We start from the raw sequence: 27,266 nt of genomic DNA, 5'->3' as shown, positions 1-27,266 counted from the left end.
AAGGGTTCACATTCCTCTCCAGATGGATCGCGCTTCTGAGCTCCCAACTGGGCCTGAGGGTGCGCTCTGCAACACTTGTGATCTCAGGCAAGTCATATTTCATATTTCACTCTATTGCCTCAGGTACAAACTTAGATTGTGAGCCCTCTGGGGACAGGGAAATACCTAAATGTAATCAGTTTTGAAGTGCCAAAAAATGGAATATAAATAAATATACCAATGGCAACTTGATAGCTTTAAATATTTTCCAAAGAAAATGACCTCTCTGGAATCTTCCAGTTGAATATGTACTGACCAAGGTTAGCTATGAAATTGCTAGGGATTATCAAACTGAGGGATTTTGTTAAAATCATTATGGGAGTTTATTACCAGAAACATGTACCCTTTGCTATACAATATCTTAGAAATACACAGGACAAATAGGAATTATTACTCTCAATAAATGGAAAAATGTACTCCCCAATCACCTCTTTATCACTGGTTTAATCTGTTTCCCTGCCATCCTTCAGCACCCCTGGCTGGGAGAAGTCATGTTAGCAAGAGAGTCACAAATTACCTCAATCTGATTGGATCAAATTGGTTTATATTGATTATGATGTCACAAATTACATCACAAACACTGTGTATGAGGCAATTTGTGACTCATACACAGAAGGCAGCTCCCAGGAATATTGGGGAGGGGGGGGGGGTGCAGGAGAGAAGGGGGAAGATTGCAGTGAGACAGCTTAATGAAATTTTAAAGTGATGACAACTTTGAAAATTCTTATTGATGCTGGTGGGGCTGGCTGTAGGGTACATAGAGCCCTGGGGGGAAATTGGATATGCCTGCCCCCCCCCCCAAAGACATTCTCTCCCCTTCTCTCCCTTCCCTTAGGTATTCTCTCCCTTTTCCCCCAACTCTATCCATTCTATCCCCTCTCGTCCTCCTTCCAGGCATTCTTCCTCCCCTGTCATCCTTCCTTTCAGGCACTCTTCCCCCCCATCTCATGCCCATCTTAACCCCATCCTACCATTGGCCCATCTATGGCTTTATTATTTCACAACCTTTGCATAACAAAAATAGACCAATTTATGTTAACATAAAATTCGGACAGACCAACCATGATGTTTTAAAACATTCTTTATATTAATAAAGCATATACAACAGCAGAAATACATAAATATACCTTCACAGGTAAAGTTCAGTGTCCATAATATACAAATTCTGGAGACTTCTCAGCAACGCAAATGCCACTAGAAGACATTCTGGAAAGAAGAACACGAAATATACGAAATCCAACACAAAATACATTCCTGAACCTATGTAGCATACCTAATATAGTAAAACAGCATAAACTCCCAGCACTCAAAGAGCCCTCCCAATCCCAGTCCTCTCTCCTCCCCAGTCCTTTCTTCCTGTATCTGTCATTCTCACTCTTTCCCTTCCTTCCTCCCCATCCTGAGTCTTCTCTCCTGCATCCTCCTTAATCCCTCCCCCTGATTACTGGGATTTTTAAATTTTCTCCTCCTCTTCTCCCTCCTCCCTGCAGCCATATCCCCAGCTCTTCTTTTGGGCAACCCTGCAGCTGGCAGGAGAAGTGCTTAATAGTGTCAGCTTCCTTCGCCATGCAGCGCCAATCTTGCGGTGTGTGTGAACCATGAGATCCATAGAGTCTTGTAGCTCACACCGCGAGACTAGCCCCATGTGGCAAAGGAAGTGGACGTGCTGTTGACTGTAGCTCCTCCCACTAGCTGTGCATGTGGTGAAGGCTGGCATGGAGGTAGCTCTTGCCCAGCCCAACAGGTCATGCCAGCAGTGCCCTCATCTCTCAGTGGGGACCGCTCATCCTTCCCTAAGGCCGACTCTGGCTACAGGAGGAGCACTTCCTTGCACCACACACACACAGGCCGATACAGAAAAACGCACGGGAGAGCCGGCAAGCGCCCACTTTCCCGACGCACGCACAGGCCACTCTTTGGGCGCGTGATTCAGGAAGGCTGGATATGTAAATTAGAGCCCATGGTAAAAGGAGGCGCTAGGGACACTAGTGCGTCCCTAGTGCCTCCTGTCAGCGGGTTTGACAGCCGACGCTCAATTTTACTGGCGTCGGTTCTCGAACCCACTGACAGCTACGGGTTCGGAAAATGGACGCCGGATAAATTGAGCGTCAATCTTCCAACCCGCGGGCCACAGGCAGATTTAACTTTTTTTTTTTCTAATTTTTGATTTTTTTAAATTTTTGGGGCCTCCGACTTAATATCGTTATGATATTAAGTCGGAGGATGTACAGAAAAGCAGTTTTTTCTGCTTTTCTGTACACTTCCCCAGTGCTGGCTGAAATTAACGCCTGCCTTTTCAAATTCTCTCTTAGCCTGTAAATAAGACAATGAAATAAACCCAGATTCTGCTTAGAAATGTTTACGTTTTAGGTGGGTTTCATCATGAAGAAAATAGCCTATTAGCTTTGCCTTGTTCGTCCGTCCGTCCATCCATCCATCAGCACTATGTATCAGCTACACCATGCAGTGTGAAAGAGCCTAGTTTGTGCTAGGGAGCCAGCCTGCAATTCCATAACTTCTTTTTTTTTTCTTCCTTGTTTAAGTTTTAAATGTAAACAGTATTAGAAAAAAAGGTGGAAAAAGCAAGGAAAACGATTATAATTACAGCTCTGCTTCTGAAGTCCCCACACCTGGCAGCAGGACTATGAAACAAAGCGCTGACCAGATGCCGCTTGCACCAGCACCCAGTTAACACCAGAGGGCACCCCAAGATTTAACAGCGGCACTTCCCACCCCGCCAGTCCTTGCTCTTTTGGCAAACCAGCAGCCGCGGATGGGAACGATGCAGTTTCCTTCAGATTAAGCTAGAAGCTGGGAGAACACAGATGCTCAGCGAACCTTTCGGAGAGTAGAGGATCGGATCGCTCACTGCTAGAGATCTCCAGAACGGACCCAATGGAGCTCTCTGCGAGGCCCAGGAGCGGAGGGCAAGACGGGGCAGCTTCATCGGGCATCACCGGGAAGAGGCATCAGCTGCAGTAGTGCTGGAGCCTCGGGATCTGACTTGACTGATTGGAGTCTGGAGAGAGGACACAGAACGCCACGGAGTGGGGGGAGTGTGGGCGCGCGCGCGCGCGCGTGTGTGTGTGTGAGATGAGGGCAGCAGAGGAGAGCCTGCCCAGGCGAGCATCGCAGCACAGGTGTGCCTCACCTGGATTCTGCGGGATGCAGCTTCCCTGAGAGGCTATGGCTAGCGGGAAGGCGGAGAGACCGTGTCAGCCTGCACCATGCCTGCAACGTGTGAGATGGGCACAACCCCCAAACCAGTCTGCTGCTTCTGGTCTTGCCCTGTGGATGCAATCCTACGAAAAACCAACCCCACTCGCATGGGGGAAAATCCAAAGTGAAAAGTAATTTTAAGAAGCGAACGAAACAAATAAACCTAGCCCTGGAAATACACATCACCTTCCTTTAGAAAAGGCGCGTTCATTTTGGAATAATATAATTAATACTTACTTTACGCTACTTATGAGCCGTCGAGTTATCATCATGTGTCGTAAGCATCGCTGGACGGGGCTTGGATTATAAAAACGGGACTTCCGTTTGTTTCGCGTAAAGTTTGAACGATGATCTCTGTGAACTCAGATGGGAAAATAATGGTCAGAAGATGTTTCGTCACCTTGAGACCTTTTAGGTAAAGTTCTTTAGTTTGCTTTTCTTTTTTTTTTTTCCCTCCCCATTTCTCTCTAACCCCGATTCCCTGCGGGTGGGGAATTTAATAATTTAGTTTGGCAAAGTGCATATCAGCGGCAGTTCCAGGCTGAAATGTCAGCGGATGAAGGCGAGCTCCCCGCTCTTTGAAGACAGATGCTCCAAGTAATAATGATGTCTTTGGGGCATTATTATTATTATTATTATTATTATTATTTTAAATGCCCTGTTTTCAGGGCATTTTTTTTTATCTCGCAAGGAATGAAGACAAGCCAATTAAGCCAAAGGTGTCAGTCATTGTTTCCCTATCACGGCACCCCTTGTAGCAAAAGTATATATATATATTTTTTACAACTGTAATCATATTGATTTGTGTTAAACCCTTATGTCTTTCTCATCCTAATTTACATTCATACCTACTGATAAGTTTCTTCATTTTGTTTCTCAGTTGCTGGGTTTTAAATAATTGACAGGCGCGGAAGAGATTATTTTAAAAGGCAATTTGTCAGCACCAGTGGTGAAGAATGGCTGTAATTATTATTATTATTTTTTAAATTTCCCCACGGTGGTGGGTTTAACAGACTTTGAGCCAAGGGTACCAAGCATTTCCCCCATAGATGTAAAATGGGAACTGCCCAGAAGTACATCTGGCTCTTTATTAGAATGCATAAACTCCTGGCAAGAACAGATTTGCATTAGTACCAAACCAGAAAAGAAATGCAGTCCTTAAAAAAATTAAAACAAAGTGTCAGCATCCCATAAGGGTAATTACAGAGAGCTGTTCCTTTTTTTGTGATAAATGGGTAACTTTTATTCTATCAAATCGAAAAATGTTCTTATAGGACAAACTCTCATAAAAGATCCTGATCAGAAAACTTTTATTAGAAGGGAACTGCGCCTTTTATGTATTTATTTATGTATTTATTTATTTTTACTGCAAATCGACCATAGCTGCATATTCAGGGTAGGAAGAGTAAAAAAAAAAAAAAAAAGGGGGGGGGGGGGGCATTGCAGCCAGCAATAAAATGTAGGATTCTTTGGTGTGAAAGAAATCAGCAAAACTTTTATGAGAAGTGGAGTTCTGGAGCTTTAGCTACTGAACTTTTCCCCTTTGCAGAGTGATGGGAGCTAACGTTGTCTTCCATGGGGAAATTAGTGGGGAGGCAGGTCCGGGTAACACACAGTAAATACCAGTAAGAGCTCTGGATTCAGAGATATTTTAGCTGTCTTTACTACTAGGTGTGCTGGGCATGAGGTGGAGGATGGTCCTGTAATGCAGGGTTTCCAATCTGAGGCAGATGCTGGGGGTCCCAGGTACTCTTCCCATTGAAATGCATGCTCTAAAACTAACAAAAGGGGTTGTAATACATGAAGGCACCCATCAGATTTTTAGTTGCCACAGACAGGGACTGGGAAAGACTGGAGTTAGCCATGCCCCCCCCCCCCCCCCCGAATAGGAATATCTGTGAAGAGTGTAAGGAGAACAGGGCTGGAGCAGACAGTGGTGGTACATTCATAGTTTTTCCTGACTGAGCTCAGGTAGGTAGAAGAAAGTGACAGAGATAAAAAGTTGCAAAGATGGTGGGAGGGTGAAAGGTGAGAAAAAATACACAAACTATATTTGATTAGTCTCTAACTGTGCTCTTAAAGTAGGGACTTTAACCAGAAGGTGTGAAGGTAGGATTTTGAAAACCACAGATTAGATCACAAGGGTAGCCTGAAGTTCTCACCTAGATATATATATATATATATATATTGTGACATTAATTACCACAGGATGGCTTTTAAAAATAAATGTACTCTGGTGACTGGATGGCTCCGAAGCAGTGCTGCTTGTTGCCACGGTAGTAGACACATGAAGCAGCCTTCCAGAGGAGGCAGTGGCAACCGAAAGCAATGCCAGAATTTTATTTACTTATAAACATTTGATATTCTGCCTTTCTTTTTTTCCCAATTTGGTCTCAATGTGGGTTACAATCAAAAAAAATTAAGTTACAGTTACACCACAATCGATAATCATCACAGGAGTTTTAATCACAACAGGGGAGATGAGAGGAAGATTTTTCTGAGGCATCGGGAGCGAAGTAGATGATGTGCGAACAGTGCGAAGCTGCTGGATTGCTTGATGGCGTTAGGGCAAAGGTTCTCAACCCCAGCCCTTGGAACATACCCAACCAGTCAGGTTTTCAGGATATCAATGATGAATATGCATGAGATAGATTTGTATGCACTGTCTCCCTTGCATGCAAGTCTATCTCATGCATATTCATCATTGATATCCTGAAAACCTGACTGGCTGGGTGTGCCCCAGGAAGTGGGTTGAGAACCAGAGTGATACAGGCCAATGCAATACCGTGTGCTCAGGCTAGCGCCCAGGTTAACCCACAGCCGGACGCGCGTCCATAACCCCTGATGCAATAAGGGGATCAGCATGTCTAAAACGCGTGTCCAGACCAGCGCTTAGCTGATAACGCTCGTCACATGTTGATGAGGCTATTACCTATTACCCCTTTATGTAAAAAATAATTGAACCCTCAGAACCTAACACCAGCCCCAGAGCTGGCGTTAAGACTCAAGGAGCCTCAGAAGTTTAACAGAAAAGCAGAAAATACTGCTTTTTTGTGGTTCCTTCGACTTAATATCATGGTGATATTAAGTCGGAGGAGCCACAGAAAGCAGCAACGTGAAACAAAAAAAGTCTTGATGGCAGTCAGGTCAGGAAAATGGACGCTTGTAAAATTGAGCATCCGTTTTCCTAACTTGTGTAGAGCCACTTCTCCTAGGCACCTGATGCAGAGAAGGTGCTAGGGCCGCACAATTTCCCTTCGCACCCCCTTTTTAATGCAGCGGCTCATTAGTCGACTGCATTGCACACCTGGAAGAGGTGGATGGACGTGCATTAGGAAAGCAAGACAGGACAGGTTTGGGAACCTATAGTTTAGGGGCACAGCAGCTGAATGCCTGAAGTCTTGTGCCTGTTAATCTGGCAGCTGCCAAAGAAGGAAAAATAGGAGGATCATTTCTCAGGATTGGAGTTCTCTTGTGGAAGTGTCACAAAATAGAAGCTGGGAGAGGTACTCAGGGACCAGCATACTTATGCTTTTGAATATCAGGCAGAGAGTTTTTAATTGTATCCTGTATTTGACTCAGAGCCAGTGTAACTGGTTTAGAATTGGCCTTATGTGGTTTGATTTTTTGCCTCAACCAAAATTCCGGTGACTATGCTTTGTGAGAGTTGGAGGCATTTGAGATTATATTGTGAGATACCAGTAATCACAGGAGTAGAGGAGCAGCCTCTTGTTAGAGCAGCGGGCTGGAAACCAGGAAGTCAGCATTCAAATCCCATTGCTGCAGGAACAACTTAAGGGGGTCCTTTACTAAGCCATGATGTAATAGTATTTGGGAATATTTCATATAGGGTCCCTGCAATATTTTTTCTTGCAGAAAAATTCAGCGAGAAAAAATATCCCGAGAAAATGCAAAAATGCACAATGGTGGGCCTCTTCTCACAGGGCTGGTTAATAGAATGGAAAATGTCATAATGCCTCTATATCGCTCCATGGTGAGACCACACCTTGAATATTGTGTACAATTCTGGTTGCCGCATCTCAAAAAAGATATAGTTGCGATGGAGAAAGTACAAAGAAGGGCGACCAAAATGATAAAGGGGATGGAACAGCTTCACTATGAGGAAAGGCTGAAGAGGTTAGGGCTATTCAGCTTGGAGAAGAGACGGCTGAGGGGGGATATGATAGAGGTCTTTAAGATTTTATTATTTATTATTTATTTATTAAGGCTTTTATATACCGACTTTCTTGATACAAATCAAATCAATTCGGTTTACAATGAACTAAGCAGAATATACAATTAACCAATCAACAAGAGATACGGAGCATACAGTTACATTATAACAAGGAAGCCTTAACTTGGAGTAGGAAAATAAAGAAGGGGTGAACGGAGCAATAAATATATAAATAAAGTGAAATAAAATAGAATAAATACTATATACAGAAGAGGGGGCAAGGGGCCAACCTCTCTTTAATGGATATTATGCATGAAAAATTTGGAGAGTTTTGTTTACAGAGATGTGTGGTGTACAATTCTAGATCAGGCAATGGAGTTTGTAGTGGGGAAGGCTTGGCTGAACAGCCATGTCTTTAGTTTCTTTTTAAAAGTTGTTAGACAAGTCTCCAGTCTGAGGTCCGGAGGCATGGCGTTCCACATGGAAGGGCCTGCGGTAGAAAAAAACCGGTCTCTGAGGTTTGCGTGGTGCACTAATTTGATTGTAGGAACGTGTAAAGATCCCTTGTAAGCATCCCTTAAAGGCCTGGCTGTCGAGTGCAGTCTGAGAGGATGAGACAGGTCAAGCGGGGTTTGATGGTGGATATTTTTATGAATGATTGTGAGAGATTTATGGAGGATCCGGAAATTTACTGGGAGCCAGTGGAGATCTTTTAGAATAGGCGAAATATGCTCTCTCCGATTGGTATTTGTCAAAATCCTTGCCGCTGCATTTTGTAGCAGCTGGAGCGGTTTAATGGTAGAGGCTGGAAGACCATGCAGAATGGAGTTACAATAGTCGATCTTGGAGAACAGAATGGCTTGGAGGACGGATCTGAAATCGTAGTGGAATAGGAGTGGTTTGAGTTTTTTGAGTACTTGTAACTTGTAAAAGCACTCCTTAGTAGTGTGTTTTATAAAATGCTTTAGGTTCAGGTGACTGTCGATTAAGACTCCAAGATCTCTGGCGTGTGATATATGTGGAATATTTTGTGATTGGAGAAGTATGGGAGTACCTTCTGGAGTAATTAGCAAGAGTTCGGTTTTAGAAGTGTTGAGCACAAGGTTGAGGCTGGATAAGTAGTGGTTTATAGTTTGTAGATGAGAGTTCCATAACCTGAGTGTTGAGTCCAATGATTTGGATATAGGGATTAAAATTTGAAGGTCATCTGCGTAAATATAAAATTTGAGTTTGAGGTTTGAAAGTAGGTGGCAGAGGGGGAGAATGTAGATATTAAACAGGGTGGGTGATAGGGAGGAGCCCTGGGGGACGCCAAAAGGAGCATTAGTATGAGGTGATTCCATGCTTTTAATTTTTACCTTATAGCCTCTATTACTGAGGAAAGATTCGAACCATCTGAGGGCTGAACCTGTAATTCCTATGTCTGAGAGTCGGTTTAGGAGGATGTTGTGATTTACCGTATCAAAAGCCGCAGAGATGTCGAGGAGAGCTAAGAGAAATGACTGTCCTTTATCAAAACCAATATATAGTTGATCCAGGAGGGAGGTGAGGAGGGTTTCCGTATTGTGTTCTTTTTGGAAACCATATTGTGACATGTGAAGTATATTGTGGTCTTCTAGGTAATTTGAAAGTTGCTTATTTACAATTTTCTCCATGATCTTAGATACAAATGGGAGATTTGATATGGGACGGTAATTGTTGAGGTCTTCCGGGTCCAGGTTGGATTTTTTGAGTATGGGTTTGAGCATGGCCAGTTTGAGCGCGTCCGGGAATGTTCCTTGTGTAAGGGAACAATTGATGATATCAGCTAGATATTTGGATATGTATTCTGGAATGAGAATCAGTAACTTGGAGGGTATTTGGTCCAGCAGGTGGGTCGAAGGTTTCATTCTTTTTATCAGCGATTCTACCTCTAAAGTGTGGGTCGAATCAAAGGAGTCCAATCTTATGTCTAAGTTTGGTAGGAGAACTGTGTCCGGAAGAGTAGGATTTGTGTTGACAGGTAATCTAGCCAGGGTATTGGTGATTTTATTTTGAAAGAATAAGGCCAGGTCATTGGCCTTTGATTGAGCTGTATCATCAGGGATATTAGGAAGAGCCGTTTTGGTAAGTTCCGAAACATAGGAGAAGAGGGCCCTCGCATCATATAGCATATCGTGGATGCGGTGAGCATAGAAATCTCTTTTTGTTCGGAGTGTTGCCGATCTGTACTGGTGGAGAGTAGTTTTGTATATGGAAAGAGTGAGGGGATTAGAATTCTTCCTCCATTCTTTTTCTTTCTGTCTTAGATTTTGCTTCTGAGTGCGGAGTTCATTTGAGAACCATGGTTGCTTATTTTTATGGGAGGGGTTTATAATTTTTTTTGACAGTGGGCATAATTCGTTGGCTATCATTTCAGTGATGTTTTGCCATGAAGTGATAGCTGAATTGGGATTTGAAAGATCCAAGTTTGGGAGTTTTCTGATCAGGGATTTGCCAAGATCTTCTGAAGAACAAGTTTTCCTGTAGTATAGAGTTGTAGGCTGATGAGGTGTGGTCAATCCTGTCAATGACCTGAAGGTGGAGTTGATCATAAAATGATCTGACCATGGGACTGGTAGGCATATGGGGGGTGAGAGTGGGGTGAGATTAGAATTTGTGAAGATAAGGTCAAGAGTGTGACCCGCTTTATGTGTTGGTTGGTTAATGTGCTGTTTGAAGCCCATGTCCGAGAGTGCTGATAGGAAAGCATCACAGTTGGTCGATCGAGGATTGGCATCAATGTGGAGGTTAAAATCTCCAATGATTATGGCAGGAGAGTCTAGTTTTAAGTATTTGGCTATAACCTCTATCATGGGAGAGGCATCTTGATCTAAAAGTCCGGGAGGAGCGTAGGTGAGGAGAATTTGAAGTGACTTAGACTTGAATAAGCCTACCTCAAGTTTGGGTATAGTATGGATAGGTTGTTGCGTGAGGTTAAAAAGTTTTTTTTGCAGCTATTAGGAGACCTCCTCCTTTTTTTTCTTTCTGGGTAAGGAGAAGACATCATATGTCTGTGTAGGCAATTGATTTATTAGGACTGTGTCTGAGGATTTTAACCAGGTCTCTGTGATGGCACAGATGTCTGGTTTGGTATCTAGCAGATGGTCATTAAGGATGTGGGTTTTTTTTGTGATTGATTGGGCATTGAAGAGTGATAAGGTGAATAGAGCCAAACCAAGTAATTGTGTGACTGGTGAGATCATTACCGGGGTTAGATTTCTACGGGTTATAGGTTGATATCTTAGTGTAGGCTTCATCTTGGAGAAGGAGTTGTGATGTAATATATGTATTGGGTGTCCTTGCAACATGGTTGTACGAGGGAGATGACTTTGATGGTATTGTCAGAATCAGGTGTCCTATGACATTGTGGCGGTAATAGATTGAGGAAATGTTCTTTAAGGAGGACTGAATGATATGTTTGGTTGTGTAATCTTTTGCTGGATGAATGCTGAGGCTGTTGGTTGACTGCTGAAGTGGCTGGTTGAATGCTGAGACAGTGGGTTGAATGCTGAGACAGTGGGTTGAATGCTGAGACAGTGGGTTGGATGCTGAGGCTGTTGATTGAATGCTGAGACAGTGGGTTGAATGCTGAGACAGTGGGTTGGATGCTGAGGCTGTTGATTGAATGCTGAGACAGTGGGTTGAATGCTGAGGCTGTTGATTGAATGCTGAGACAGTGGGTTGGATGCTGAGGCTGTTGATTGAATGCTGAGACAGTGGGTTGAATGCTGAGACAGTGGGTTGGATGCTGAGGCTGTTGATTGAATGCTGAGGCTGTTGATTGAATGCTGAGACAGTGGGTTGGATGCTGAGGCTGTTGATTGAATGCTGAGGCTGTTGATTGAATGCTGAGGCTGTTGATTGAATGCTGAGGCTGTTGATTGAACGCTGAGACAGTGGGTTGAATGCTGAGGCTGTTAGTTGAATTGAATGATGGGTGGATGCTGGATGAGTTCTAGTGCGGTATTGGTGTGATGCAGCTCGGGGAAGCGAAGGTCGAAACGAAGGGGCGAAACAAAGGGGCAAGATCATGAGAGGTCTTGAACGAGTAAATGTGACTCGGTTATTTTCACTTTCGAATAATAGAAGGACTAGGGGGCATTCCATGAAGTTAGCAAGTAGCACATTTAAGACTAATTGGAGAAAATTCTTTTTCACTCAATGCACAAATAAGCTCTGGAATTTGTTTCCAGAAGATGTGGTTAGTGCAGTTAGTGTAGCTGGGTTCAAAAAAGGTTTGGATAAGTTCTTGGAGGAGAAGTCCATTAACGGCTATTAATCAAGTTTAGTTAGGGAATAGCCACTGCTATTAATTACATCAGTAGCATGGGATCTTCTTAGTGTTTGGGTAATAGCCAGGTTCCTGTGGCCTGGTTTGGCCTCTGTTGGAAACAGGATGCTGGGCTTGATGGACCCTTGGTCTGACCCAGCATGGCAATTTCTTATGTTCTTATTTTCTTATGTTCTATAAGAGCCAGAATCAGCCTTAAACCAGTCTTCTCCCAAATTGCCAAAATACCTTCTGGGGGTCTTGGAAGACCCTTGCCATCTATAGAGAAAGTCCTGCATTAATAAAAACACATACTTTTAATCCTGCATGTCGATGTCTCCCCCTCCAAACCTATCCCCTTTAATTAAATAGCCCCTGCAGGTTCTAAGCCTTCCCTCCATTAGGCATCCTAAGCGCCTAACATCAGAAGTAGTCCTTGCTGTTTAATGGCTCCCCACCCCTATCCCTGATCCCTCTTCCTTGTCCTAAGCCTGGCAACTTGAGTTATGGGAGTGGAGTGGAAGGGCTCAGGGAGACCTTTTTTTTTTTTTTTTTTTTTTACGAAAACCAAAAATACCTGAACATTTTCGTGAGAGTTCATTTTCAGTCTGTTCCATTTGGAACGAACCAAAAGATGGCCTTATTCATTGCATTTTTAGCATTTGTTTCAAACAAAAGCACATCCCTAATGTTTATAATCCTAACTTAAATAAGCACAAGTAACCAGGTGTCTGGACAACAATCTTACTAGTTTTGGTAGCTGTTTGGATTATTACAAACCTTTAGTAGAAAGATATAGGAAGTGGGTCTGGCTCTTGGATTAGGTATGATACTTGTAAGAACCACAAAGGATGTTCGATATTTAATAATATAATCTGCCTCGTACACTGCTGAGAGAGGCAAGCTATAAATGTTTAAATAAATAAATGACAAATGTTGGCTTGGATAAGAAGCAATATTCTGCAGACAGTCAAACTTCTATGTCTGACAGCTGGGATGAATCCTTTGCAGTCTATGACAGGAATAGCCCAGTAGGCTGGATGGGCCAATTGGTCCTTCTCTGTGGTCATCTTCATTTATTATGTTTTAGGCTTAGAGGAAATGTGAAGTGGTGGTTTTTTTCACTGGTGGTGATGGATGCCTGGAGTGGGCCCACTGGCAGCTGTGGTGAAGGCCAACCAGAGCCGTAGCTAGCCTATGGCCAACATGGCCATTGTCATAGGTGCCATCCAATCCATCCTAAGGCGCCATTGCTCTCACAGTGTTGTGGAAAAACCACCTCCCCTCTTCCTGATACAGCATGGAGGTTTGCAGCTGGGGGTGGGAGAAATGCTGCACCTATTCTTATTCTCCCCCTCCTACCCTCTGAGCCATCCTTGAAGGGGGGGGGGGGGGAAATCGGGGCCAAAAATATCAAAGCTGCCACCCAGCAAAGGCGGCCTGAGCAGATCCCCCCTCCCTTTGAAATCTGGAGCAGTGCGGTCCATGAATGGTGAGATGAATCGTCAGCCTGCCCCATTCTAGTCGGGAGCAGGAAAAGCAGGGCGCCCTGCCAACTTGAAGAAGATGCCTTGGCTTCCTTTCCACCCCAATGGCAATTAGAGCAGCGTGGTCCACAGGGCCACAAGAAACATCAGCCTCTTTTGCCCTGGGCACTCAGGAGCAGCACAGCCTGCAGTACCACAAGAAGAATAATCATCTTCCCCTCTTCTGGCCATCAGTCACAGGAGGAGCAGCACCACCTACTGGCCAGAACATGCAGCATCAGTCTTCCCTAAGTCTGGAGCAGGAGAAAGTGCAGCGCGAACCTGTCACTAGAAGGAGGAGTCTGGTGGACCCTGGGGCTGAAGGAGAAGGCTCCTTCTGTTTCCAAAGGGAAAAACGAGTGAGAGCACGTGTGTGGGTGTGACTCAGCATGGCAGAGTGTGTGGGTGTGACTCAGCATGGCAGAGAACAAGTGCAGGTGTGATTGAGTATGGCAGGGAGAGATCGTGTGTGCATGTGAGTAAGGGAGGAAGAGGAGAAAGTTTGTGTGCAACAATCCCTCTACTCTCCCCTGCTAATCAATGACAATTTCAGGGCATTTGAAAATCAAAAGTTGCCTGGTATGGAAAGCAAGGAATTAAAAAAAAATCCTTATTAGTTGTAATTATTGGGTGTTATTTGATGAGTCTGTTTTTAAATATTTTATTGGTGCCAGGAGATGTTTTTTTATGAGTTTTCCATTATTGTATGTTTTATTTATCATCTGATTAGAAATATTTATTCTTTTTATTAATATGGTTTTACTAATATGATTGTTTTATATTTCTTGATTTTATTAGATGCTTTATGAGGAATGGTGTGGTTTCTGTTTTTCCATTGTATCACTGCATGCAGAGTCTGGCTTGTGGTTTCCAGTTTCTTTTTGTCTGCTAGTTTCTATATTTTATGATCCCTTGATTCTATGTTTAAGGGTCTGTCTGTGTTCTGCATATGCGATCGAAGAGAAGGATTCTTCTAGTTTGTAGTTTCTGTGTAGTGATCTATAGCAGCATGGCTTGTTCCGTTTTCCTAATAGGAGGTGTATTGGTGTTCAAGGACCTGGTATAAAATTTACAGTTTGATCTTTTCATAGGTTAGGTTGTTACTGTTTGTGGTAGCTTTTTAGTTCTGTTCAGGTATAGGAGATTTTACTATATTGTAATTGTAATTTAGTTTACTCATGGCTTTCTCAGGGCCAAGCCCACACCCAGCACACGCTACCATAAGCGTAATACTATATGCGTTCCAAGCATCTTTTTTGCTTTTCTGGTTGGCATCACAGCAGAGCATATAAATATAATATACATGTTGTTAGTGATATTTTTACTCAGAAGACTGTACTTTGAATGTTCTTTCTCATATATTCTAAATGTATAATTTTTAATTGTGTTTGGGGAAGGTGTGACTATGGGGGTGGGGGGAGCACAAGGCTTTAAGGGGATGGGGGGAGCCAGCATAAGAACATAAGAACATGCCATACTGGGTCAGACCAAGGGTCCATCAAGCCCAGCATCCTGTTTCCAACAGTGGCCAATGCAGGCTACAAGTAGCTGCCAAGGATCCAAACACTAAGTCTATCCCATGCTACTGATGCCAGTAATAGCAGAGCCTATTCCCTAAGTCAACTTGATTAATAGCAGTTAATGGATTTCTCCTCCAAGAACTTATCCAAACCTTTTTTTTAAACCCAGCTACACTAACTGCACTAACCACATCCTCTGGCAACAAATTCCAGAGCTTAATTGTGTGTTGAGTGAAAAAGAAATTTCTCCGATTAGTTTTAAATGTGCCATATGCTAACTTCATTGAATGCCCCCTAGTCCTTCTATTATCCGAAAGAGTAAATAACCGATTCACATTTATCCATTCTAGACCTCTCATGATCTTAAAGACCTCTATCATATCCCCCCTCAGCCATCTCTTCTCCAAGCTGAACAGCCCTAACCTCTTTAGCCTTTCCTTATAAGGGAGCTGTTCCATCCCCTTTATCAAATAATATACTGGGATTTCATTTTGAAAATGTGCTTTATGGTGTTAGCTTTGTATCTGCTATAAAGCAAGAGCAGTCTGTGGGTGTGCAAGTATCTGCAGCTCCGGCTGGCCCCTAGATTTTTAAAGAGAAACTTCACAGGCAGTTTCCCAGCCTCTTACATTATGTACATACATTGGGATATGTCTGATGATACTGAATCCTTTCATCTATCCATAAGATAAAAATATTGTTCATGCTCATTATTTCAACTTTAGAAATCTAACTAATTTAAACATGGTGAACAGTATGTGATGCATAGATGTATAAATATTTTTCTTTGTCTTGTTTGTGAGCCTTTCGATGGTTATACATTTTAATAATTATGTACTTTTTTACCCTGCCTAGATATAGCAGATTATACATTTTTATAAATAAGTAAGACTCATGGTGACAGGATCCTGTACTAGTTCTGATTGAGCTAGAAGCCCAAAGGAGGAGGAGAAAACTGCTGGGTCAAAATCCCCTACATTTAACAGCGTCTCCCAGCTCGTGCTGCTGCATGTTGTGTTCAGGGTGAGGGCACACTTTTTCACTAGCCCATAGGTGCTCTGAAGCCAATACCGTAGCAGAATTCAAACATGCTTTGTACAGACGGAAGGCAATGGTGAGCTCGGTTATCCCCTTCTCCCTTTTCACCCATGGGTGGGGGTAAGATATTGTGGAGGACTGTGGCAAGCCTGGGAGTAGGGCGGGTTGTTTACATTTTCACAGCAAGAAGAGCCAGGAGCTGAGAGACTGAGAGACTTCCTTTCCAGAGATATCCAGTCCCAGGAGCACATGGCTGGATCACTCTCCTAAGAGACTGAGTTAAGTCATCTGTTCCCCCCCCACGTTTTGAGTATTCAGGAGTAAAGACAATTTTTGAAAGCTGTGTACCTCACTGCTCCCCCCCACCCCCCAGCCTTTCTCTATTAGCGTTCCCTATATTTTATTTTTTCTTACCATCTATATAAGTATTTATTTATTTATTTATTAACTTTTATATACCGGCATTAGATAGGCACATCATGCCGGTTTACATATTAACAAAAGCGAGGAAACTACATTATAACAGGGAGTGGGAGGGGATATAACAAACTGAGAAAGGCAAGAAATACAGAGTTGTGAACTAGTTAAATAAGTCAAAAATCAACAACAAGTGCAATAAATGCAACAACGGCAACTGGTAAAAACTTAACTCTAACCGAAGTATGTTGGTTGCCCTGGCTAACAGGCCATACGCAGTGTTATTTCTGCATTGCTTGATTTAAAATAAGAAAACTGCAAGTTTATATTATACTTCACTACTGTACTATTCCTATTTAATGTTCTGGTTGGATTTACTGTCTATATACACAATACTAGTAAAAGGGTTAATTATTGTTTTATTCTGATGTGATGATTTTATATGGTCTGTGGGTGCCACAAGTGAGTGGCTGTTTGGGAAGGGCACGGAATTGTGATATCAGGGTGACCAGGACCCTGTCTCATCCCTTACTCAGGCTATGAACCTGACGATAAATCATATTAATAAATATAATTTCTCAAGCGGTACAACCCACTCCAAGCACAGGGGTAATTCATAATCTGGACCAAAGGAAGGGGGCCACACCAATGAAGGGCAAAAGCATCTGAGGCTAGCTTGCTCTGTGCCCTGTAAGTGGAACAGAACAGAGGAACCTTCCTGTTCCAAGGGGCCATGAACAGATCCACCTCCGGGGTTCCCCAGAGGTGGAAGATCATGGCTCACTAACCCTTGGTCCAGAGACCATTCGTGGGTCTGAAGGAAAGACTGTCTGTCTGCTGCCCCATTCTCCAGACCGGCCAGATATGTGGCCCTGAGCACCATCCAGTGGGAGAGAGTCCATGACCATCTCTGGACCTCCTCTTGAGACAGGAGGTAAGAACTCATATCTCCCTTATTGTTAACATAGTACATCAACATCTGGTTGTTGGTCTGGAGCAACATGATTTTGTTGGACAGCTGATCTCTGAAAGCCCACAGCATGCCTGATCACCCAGAGCTCCAGGAAGTTGATTTGACAGAGATGTTCCTGGGTGGACCATAGACCCTGTGTACTGGGCCCATCTTCATGTGCACTCCAGCCTAGGGTGAATACTTCCATTGTCAACACAGTTTGCCCCTGAGGAATTTGAAGGACACTCCCTGTTCAAAATTGGAAGTTTCTTGCCACCAGGACAAAGAGTCCCAGAGAGACAGAGTGACTCAGGTACAGTCCCGCAGATCCTGAGTAATTTGAAGCCACTGGAACCTTAGGGTCCATTGGGCTCTTTGCATGTGCAGACGTGCCAAAGAAGTAACATGTATAGTTGCAGCTGTGTGGCCCAACAGTCTCAACATGTGCCATGCTGATACCTGTTGGCTCCTTTGAATCTCTGCTGTGATGGCCATCCCAGGACTTGACTGAGGCCCTATCTGGAGCTTAGGGGCCCTCTGTTGTATGGGGTGGCTATGAGGGGCCTGTTGTTGTCAGGACCAAGACTACAGAGGATAGGTGGAAGAAAGACTTCCTCAGGCTCAATCTCAAGGACCTCGTAGATGAGGATGCTGGGTCTTGAGTGCTTGTGGAGAGCTTTTGGCATGTTGCGCAATGATTATGAAGCTGCGCTACCTCATCCTTCACTCTGTCTCCAAAGAGATCCTCTCCCGTGCATGGCACATTCGCAAGATCTTCCTGCACCTCTTGATGGAGATCCGAGGCCTGCAGCCAGGCGAGTCTGAGGGCGCCAATCCCTGCAGCAGAGATTCTTGATGTCACCTCAAAGTAGGTCGAACGGACCCATGTTTTCCACACTCCAGACCCTTGTGCATCAATGACTGGAGGGTATTTTTGCTATTGATGAGACAGCTGCCTGGCTACCTCTTGCACCTGCTTCAGGATATTCCGCATGTATTGGCCCCTGAAGAGCTAGAAGGCCGCTATGCAAGCAATGAGCATAGCCCCCTAAAACACTTTCCTCTGAGTATCCATGGCCCTTGGATACCTCCATGGGGGTACCAAGGAGCGATTCAGAGTACACTTGGCCACCTTGAGAGTGGATTCGACCACAACCAATTGGGATGGCAACTAATGCTTATCGAATTCAGGAGTCTTCTGGATGAGGTAGACTGCATCTACTGAGAGGGGGTTGTTCCACATCCTCATCTACAATTCTATAGGATCTCATGCACTGGGACTGCCATGATCTCCTTAGGAGGTTCCACGTACTGGAGAATATTCAGCATCTTTGCTAGATATCCAAAGAAAATGGGATGGCCTCTGCCATCAGCTGGACAAAATCTGAGAAGGAGAGGTCTTCCAGAGGAGACTTCTTTTTTTTTTTTGAAACTGTCTTTTATTGACTTTTCAAAAATGTTTACCATATTACAACAGTTATAAAGAAGTACTCAACAAACAGAGAGCGAGTAATACATCAGTATGGTAGGGAGTACACTCTTAGTACCCTATACAGATAATGACAATATAATATAATATAATATAATATAAAACTTCTTTAAACTCACCCAATTAGGGCTGTTCTCAAAAAACTGGTGGGAGCAAACATTTCCTTTCAGTTACCCCCCTTGTTCCCCCTCTCCCTCCCCCCCCCCCTTTTTCCTCCCCTCCCTCCCTCCCCCAGTTCCAGTTAAATTCAAAAATTTTGCAATACTAAAAACTACAAGCAGTTAAGCAGTTTAGCAACCCATATATCCACACGTTGTAATAGACAAGGCATAGAACCTCCCCAACAAACACAGGGTGTCTATATCATATCCCTCAAGTCATATCACTTCATTGCCATAGCAGAAGAGAATTAAGATGGACAAAACATTGTAAAGGCATGTCCGTCACCGGTTTCCAAGTGTCCATCCCAATGTAGCCGACGAAACTTTACGGTATGCGGGCGTTGGAAAGGATGGACGGTGATAAGTAGTCTGTTAAAGGTGACCATATGGCTGACACCAACGCAGAGGCTTTTGTAGACAAAGTCCATGCCACCGCGAGTTCCATTGTACACAAACGTACCAGATGTTTAAACCACTGTTCATGGCTTGGTGGGGTGTTTATTGTCCAGTGTTGTAGTATGGATTTTTTTCCCAAGAGACCTGCTTTTTGTATGAATAATCTTTCGGTATCACTGGTAGATTGGAGCATAGTCGGCATTATGCCAAAGAGCCATACCGTAGGGTGAAGGGGTATCTTTATATGTAACAATTGGGAACAAAAGGTACATAGCTGGTCCCAAAAACTCAAGATATCCCTGCACTCCCAAAAACAGTGGCTATAGTCGCCCTCCAGTGTCTGACACTTGGAGCATTTGTTGGTTGTGACAATACGCATATGGTATGCTCGGGTAGGTGGTATGTACAGTCGCCATAGGAATTTGTAGTGCGTTTCTCGTAGGAGTACATTGTCGGAGATTTCATAAGTAATTGCCATACTATATTTGAAATCCACTTTTGTAATCGTGCAGAGTGCCCATTGCTTCCATTTAGCAAAGAGAGTATCTAGGAAAGTCGATGGTATGAGTGTGTGTAAAGACTTAGCCAGCTTGGATATTGAAGATTTCTTGGTTAAGCCGGGATGTATTAAATCCATAAGTTTTTGAGAGATCTGAAGAGTTGGTACAGTGAATTTTAGACTTCGGATATAGTGGTTTATTTGCTGATAGGCAAATTGGTCAGTTCCCGTTAATTTGTATGCAGTTTGTAGTTCCGGGTATGTCAGGATCCTTCCAGTAGACACCTCATAAAGTTGATACACATATGTTAATCCGGCAGCTTGCCATTTGTGAAATGGGCTCTTGGAGAGTCCAGGCTCAAAGAGTGGGTTCCCCGATATCTGCAACAGAGGACTCATTCGTGTATGCTGTTGATATTTGGTGCAAACAATGATCCAGACTTTCCGACAAGTCCGTAGTAATACAGAATTTTTGATGAGTCCTGGAATCATTGTGGATGGGAGATGTATTAACGGGTTCAAAGACGAGACTCCATACCAATCTAGAAGATGCTTGGAAGGGACAAATCTGGAAGTAGAGAATAGCCAGTCATTGACATATCTAAGCGTACACGCAAGGTTGTAGGTGAGCAGATCTGGACAGCCTAGACCCCCAGTGTCCATTGGCATAGTCAATACTGCCATTGCTAGGCGTGCTTTTTTGCCCCGCCAAAGAAACAACTGTAATTCTTTCATGAAGCGTTTGTAGTCCTGTTTAGTGAGCCAAACTGGTGTTAGTTGCAGAACATATAGCCACTTAGGTAGCAGTATCATTTTGACCAGTTGTATCCGTCCGGTGAGTGAGAGAGGTAAAGGTGTCCACTGACGCAGTTTTGTTGCCGATTGTTCGAGTAATGGTTTTATATTGGCGGCATAAAGCTGTTTGATGTTTATAGGGATTCGTATGCCCAAGTATTTGAGTTCTTTGGACACCCAACGCAGTGGAAAATCGCCCTGTCCAGGCAGTTCGCACCGTACCTGCAACATCTATAACCTCGGACTTATCTAGATTTATTTTTAGACCGGCGAACTGTCCGTACTGACATTGCAGATTAAGCACTTCAGGCAGTGACGTCATCGGTTGAGTGATGAAGATTAATACATCGTCGGCAAAGGCCGCAATTTTAAAAGTACAATGGGGACCTCCAAAACCATAGACAATTGTGCTCAGATCTAACTTACGTAATAGGGGGTCAATAGCTAATATATAGAGCAGTGGGGATAGTGGACATCCTTGTCGAACTCCACGTGCCAGATGTATATCTTTGGACAGGTATCCATTTGCTAAGATACGGGATACTGGTGAACTATATAGTAGATGGATGTACTGCAGAAAGTCCCCTTGGATGCCATAACGTTGAAGCGTTGCAAATAAGTAGGGCCAAGCAACCCTGTCAAACGCTTTTTCGGAGTCGAATCCGATAGCAAGTGCAGGTATGTTTTGCGATTGGCAGAGTTCCATAGCGGAGATTAACTTTAACATATTTGCATGAGGAGATCGACCTTTTACAAAGCCCACCTGATGAGGAGATATCACAGATGGTAGGATAATATTTAGCCTCTCCGCCAAAACCTTTGCTAAAAGTTTTAGATCGCAATTTAGCAGAGAGATCGGACGGTAGGATGAGGGTTGCAATAAATCTTTACCAGGTTTGGGTAGGACTGTAATGTGTGCTATGTTAAATGACTGAGGGAATTTCCCCTCTGTGATGCCTGCTGAGTAGTAATTAGTAAGTGGGACTGTCACGTGCATTTGTAAGATTTTATAAAAATCGTACGAGAGGCCATCTGGCCCCGGTGATTTCCCCGCTTGCGTGGCGGCTATGGCTTGGGCGATCTCATATGTTTGTAACGGTCTATTTAAAAATTCTTGTTGGGGCACGGTGAGCTTAGGGAGTGGTAGATTCTGAAAAAAATCCAGTTCCTCTGATTCTCCTCTGCCATGGTCTGGTGTATAGAGTTGTTCATAAAATTTCCGTAGAACTTCGCAGATTTCCCGCGGATCGGTAGTGGCAGTCCCATTGGAACTCTTCATGCTGTTGATAAAGGTTTTCTTTCTAGCCGTCCGAACTAAATTCGCTATGAGTTTGCCGGACTTGTTGCCGAACCTGAATAAGTGTTGTTCTCCTTTTTGCAGATAAGCCTGGGCTCTCATATGTAGCACGGCGTTTAAATTCCCAAGTAGACTATAGTATGCTTTTCGTTGGTCTAGTGAAGGGGCTTTGATTAAGTCCGCTTTACATTTTGCAAGTTGATGTTCGTAGTCTAGTATTTTTTGAATGAGTTTCTTATTACGTGCGTGGACATAGGAGATTATGTCTCCTCGTAGTACCGCCTTCCCTGCTTCCCAGAAAAGGTGAGGGTCCGACGTATGAGTTCCATTATGTTCGGAGTACTCCTTCCATTTAGTCGTCAAGTACTCTTTGAATCCATTATCATCCTTGAGATAACTGGGAAATCTCCATAGCCGGTCTCCTTGAGTAGTTTGGGATGGGGTGAGCTGGACAGTTATTGGAGCATGGTCAGATATGATCTGTGTTTCAATAGTCGCTTTCTGAACACGAAAGAACAGGGAGCGAGAAATCAAAATATAGTCTATGCGAGATAACGACAGGTGAGACCGAGAAACATGGGTATAGTCTGTTTCACCCGGATGTAGGACCCGCCATATGTCTGTTAGTTGGAGTTGATGGCATAAAAATGCTATGCCCTTCTTATGTTTGGTAGTGACTGTCCGTTGCGGTGGATGTTTATCCAGAGATCCGTCGTGTACATAATTGAAGTCCCCTATAAGGAACATTTGTCCCTGTGAGTGTGTATGTAACAGATTACAAATCGATTCCATAAATGAGTGTGAATATTCATTTGGGGCATATACGTTACAGATTGTGACCAGGAGATTATTCCATTGGCCAACTAGTAGAATGAACCGTCCATTAGGATCCGCAATACTTTTGATAACTTGGAAGTTTGCTGTTTTGTTAATCAATATGGCAACTCCTGCTTTTCTGTTGACTGCGGCTGAAAAAACGCAGCAGCCAACCCAATCTCTTTGTAGTTTTTGGCTTTCAGCCGCCGTGAGATGGGTCTCCTGAATTCCTGCTATATCAGCCCTTAAACGTTTGAGGTGGTCTAGCACTTTCCGTCGTTTGATGGGTGAACCCAGTCCGTTGACGTTCCAGGATATTATGTTATGCATAGAACAGCTGGGACCTCACTGAGACAGATGGATTGGTGATCAAACACAAAAGAGAGGCGAAGGCTCCCAGCCTGACCTTCCCCTCCAAGGCCGTGTAACGGAGTTTTGCCTAGCCTAGGGGTGGTAGAGTCTGCAGGTTGCAGGTGTGGATAGTAGTGAAGAAACTGTATTGGAACTAGTTGCTGAACAGTAGCGTATTGCATGGTTAGTATTGAACTGTGGCTGAATAGGATTCCCCTCCCCCCTCCCCCCCTGAAATTCCCTCCCCTTCTAGTCCAAGTGGTTAACAGCCTCAGTCGTGGAGACATGGAGGTCATTTGATTAGTGTACAAGTGCTATAGCTCCAGATTGTAAACAAAAAAAAAAAAAAAAACCCCAACAGAGAGATGGGATCTCACAGTTTCAAATAGGCAGGAGAGATTAATGAAAACTCTTCTTGCTTACTTTTTGAAAATGGTGGACATTCCGGTGGCCCTTATAAAACTATGATTAAAGTCGCTGGGCTACGGTGCCCTTCACAGTGGGCAATATAAAGGAAGAGACCGGCCCTACGTAGTAGCCAGTGGGGATGGCATTGTGGCGTTTGCTATAGGGGTAGCCCAAGAACAGTGTGTGCTGTCTCCGTTCTAGCTGTCTAAGGATTAGTGAGGGTTCGCATAAATTCAGCGGCTGCTTCTGGCGATTGGAAGTGATGTTGTTTTTCAGCGTGCCAGACCCTAAGTTTTGCAGGGTATTGAAGGGCAAATTTGATTTTCTGCTGGAATAACTGAGAGCAAACTGGTGCAAACCCTTTACGCTGCTCAGATACCCGGGCTGAGAAATCCTGGAAGATCCGGATATTATATGTCCCATACTGGATATTTTGCTTACGTCTATATGCCTTCCAGATTTCATTCTTATGGGTGTAACTTAAGAATTTTGCTATGATCAAACGTGGTCTCGTGGCGTCAGGCTTTTTGGCTCCTAATCTGTGCGCTCGCTCTATTTTAAGAGACCCCTTGAATTGCTGTAATTCTAAGGCATCAGGAAGCCATTGTTCCAGTATTTCCCCCATATTTTTGTCCTCTATGTCTTCAGGGAAACCTAGGAAGCGTAAGTTGATTCTCCGCTCCCTGTTTTCTAGATCATCCACTTTGTCTAAAAGCTGTGTTAGGAGTTTCCCCTGCTTTTCAACTTTTGTCTCCGCCCTAAGTGCATCATCTTCAAGCACTGAAATCCTGCCTTCAGCATGGTCTATGCGGGGAGATAATTCAGCAATTGCCGCTTGAACCTCTCCCATTTGTGCTTTCAGCCCCTCTAGTTTTTCATCCAGTGCCGCCTTTATAACCTGCTCAATAGCCGGTAAAGTGAGCCCTGCCTGCGAGGAGTCCCCTGTACTGTCGATCGCGGCGGCCATTTTAGCATCGGGGCCGCGCGCTTTTTCTTTCTCTTTTTTTGTGGTCTTAGAAGCCATCGGGGGGACGCCCTGTTCATATACCGGGCTATGGACATAAGCACTCACAGTTTTCAGTGTTGGTTGTGCGTTGGAGCTGCAAATGAGGAGTTTAAGACGCGCTGTTGGAGCCAGGCACTCGGAGCTCAGGAGTTTCCGTCCACCCCGGCTCACCACATCACGTGACCTCCCAGAGGAGACTTCTTTCTGCCAGCAGGAGGAGAAGGGTTGGAGGGAAGGCCATAGGATGTCTCATCTTCCAAAGCCTTAGAGGGGGTCTCCATCCCCAGGGATCAAGAGGGTCCTCCTCACTGTCAGAGGATGGATTCTTTAGTGCTGTGTTCTCAGCCAACAGTATGGGAACCAGAGTGACTGGCTGGGTGAACCTAGACCCCAAGGTTGCCCTGTCCTTTGAGGAAGCTTCATCCTCTGAGGAACTGTGGATGATCACCGGATCAGTAGGCGACAGATCCAAAGCCCTGACAGGTTTTGATGCTGTAGTGGGCACAGACACCGGTGACTATGTCGGTAGGGCACAGATAAGTGCTTGAAGAGAGCCGAGCAGTGGTTCAAGGAGCAACGGTGCTGGTCCCAGTGCAGTTGGTGCTCTAACACTGAGGCCCTGCAGTGCCTTTTCCATGTCTGGTTGCACTCACTTCTCCAGCTTCTCCTCGAAGATTGCCAATGCCAAAACGGATTGGGAGCCAGGAAGCGAGATTACATCCTCTTCGGAACTGAGAATAGGATCAGTGATAGACATCTGGACTGGTAGAAGCCATGGTGCTTCTCACCACAAGGTCACTTCGAGGGCATCTCAGCCAAAGCTGGAGCATCCCCATGCCTGGCACCGTATATATCAACTGGGACCGATGCCAATGCTTTTCAGCTTCCCTTGCTGCTTGGCACAGTCCTTCTCCAGTGCTGAAATCGAAGCCTATGAACCAGATATCTTTGACCTGGAAGAATTGGGCAATGGCCCGTCTCCGGAGTCCCTAACAGCACTGACACCAACAGACTCTATGGCCCCGCTGACATTGGTGGCTCAATGGCCATTGGTGTGGCTCTGAGGTCCTTTCGATGTCAATGCCTCCAATGCTGATGGATCTGTCTTCCAGTGCCCAAAGAGTTGGCCCATCTTCTCCAAACAGCCTGGTGTCTTTTGGGGGTCATTTGTGCTCATTGGTGGCATCCCAGGACATCATACAATGCCCCCATCTATCATGGGCATTGCTGGAACCAGGATGATGACATGGCATCGCGATACATAATGGACACAAAATCAGAATCTATGGTGGCAGCCCTCGATGGCCGGTAAGCACCTAGTGCTCCATTGCCCCAACAACACAAAGAAACTTGTTTCAAAATGGCAAAAAACCTTACTAGGAAAGATAGAGGCCAGGGGAGAACTGAGGGATCCCACATTCACCCACATAATCCAAATGGCAACTTTGAAGCAAAAATCACTAGAAATCTTTAAAAGCAATTTAAAAAGTAAGAGACTCACTCCACCACAATACAAGACTGAGGCGACCATGTGTGGCCACGTCAGTCAAAGTTCTAGAAACCTTGACATATGATTTCTGTGCTGGGCTCCATCGGATGATTTCACCCCCATATGTGAGGACTGCCATCCTGTTTGTCCTTGGAATATGTAAGGGGCCACTGCACTGATGAAACTAGAGAATTAATATGTCAGTGTTTCCCAGTCCTCTCCTGGAGGCACACTTAGCCATTCAGATTTTCAGGATTTCCACAATGAATATGCATGAGGTAGATTTGCAAACCCTGGGTTTCTAATACATGCAAATTTGCCTTATGCATAACCATTATGAATATCCTGACAACCTGACTGGTTAGTTGTGCCTCCAGGAGAGGGTTGGGAAACACTGTTCTAAGTGTTTGTTTGTCATTCTTGTTCTATAAAAAATGTAGTGTCATCAAATAACATAAGAGCATTAATAAAGCATCATTACCCAAAACACTGACCTTCACCATAAACAGTGATTTGCAGTAGGTGTAGACAGAGCCTTCCCATTTATTTTCATAAAGTGAGCAAAGCTGCATATTTTGACAGACAAGACAGCCCAAGTCTCCCAGATCTTCCAGGAAACTCCAGCTCTCTGACCTTTTTCTCAATTTCCAGACCCACCATTGAGTTTCCCACAGAAGTACGGTGCTGGTGAACAAGTACATTACGGGGACCTGGGGCGTGCGGAAACGCATAAGCTTGCTGTCCCCGTGGCAGCGAGTCCTCCTGTGCTTTCTCGCGTGGCGGTGCTTGTTTTAGATTCAGAGAGAAAGTCCACGTAAGTGCCGCAGACAGAGAAGGAACAGGATTAGGGGCTGCCATCGGGATTGCAAACGTATGTGCTCTTCCTTAGGGCCCTGCAGCTTGTGCTGCCCGCTTGTTCAATGGCATCATGCCACCATGGTTACTGCCGCGCTTTTTGCTTGCTGAGGTAAGAAGAAAGAGAAATTAGGTTAAGGTTTTGAAAGAGGGTGGATGGGACAGACGACTGCAAAGGGGTGGTTTGGGACACAAAGAAGGGAGAGCATTAGAGTAGGAAGAAGTAACACACAGGGGGATAGTGTACTCAGGTTGGGTGGAAGAGAACCGGAGCAGTGAATGCAGGAGGACAGGCTGCTCATCTTCAGAAACAGTTCTATCAGGAGGCAATGTGAGGTGGTCACCTCAAGTGGCAAAATTTGAGGAGCAGCAAAACGTGTCCCCCCCCCCCCCACTAAAAAACAAACAAACATTCCTGCTGTGGCCGCCTCACTTTGCTGCGGACATGATACCTAAGTGACCGCTGTCCAAAGAATAGTGCGGCCGTGATGGAGCTCATACCTCCAGGACTGGAAGAGAGGCGTGGCT

At 44.4% G+C, this 27,266-nt stretch overlaps 1 protein-coding gene across 1 annotated transcript in view; it reads left to right on the top strand.

Annotated features, from left to right (window-relative positions):
- The first annotated feature begins 2,802 nt into the window (after positions 1-2,802).
- Positions 2,803-27,266, top strand: part of MGAT5B (alpha-1,6-mannosylglycoprotein 6-beta-N-acetylglucosaminyltransferase B) — a 498,248-nt gene continuing 473,784 nt past the window's right edge. The window contains exon 1 of the mRNA XM_029600396.1: positions 2,803-3,673. Coding sequence (XP_029456256.1) covers positions 3,606-3,673 — 68 coding nt within the window. The 5' untranslated portion in view covers positions 2,803-3,605. The remainder of the gene's footprint in view (positions 3,674-27,266) is intronic.

The sequence above is a fragment of the Rhinatrema bivittatum genome, chromosome 4 (assembly GCF_901001135.1).
Source record: "Rhinatrema bivittatum chromosome 4, aRhiBiv1.1, whole genome shotgun sequence".
NCBI lineage: Eukaryota > Metazoa > Chordata > Amphibia > Gymnophiona > Rhinatrematidae > Rhinatrema > Rhinatrema bivittatum.
The sequence above is the reverse complement of the archived record's forward strand: the minus strand, read 5'-3'. Positions and strand labels throughout refer to the sequence as shown.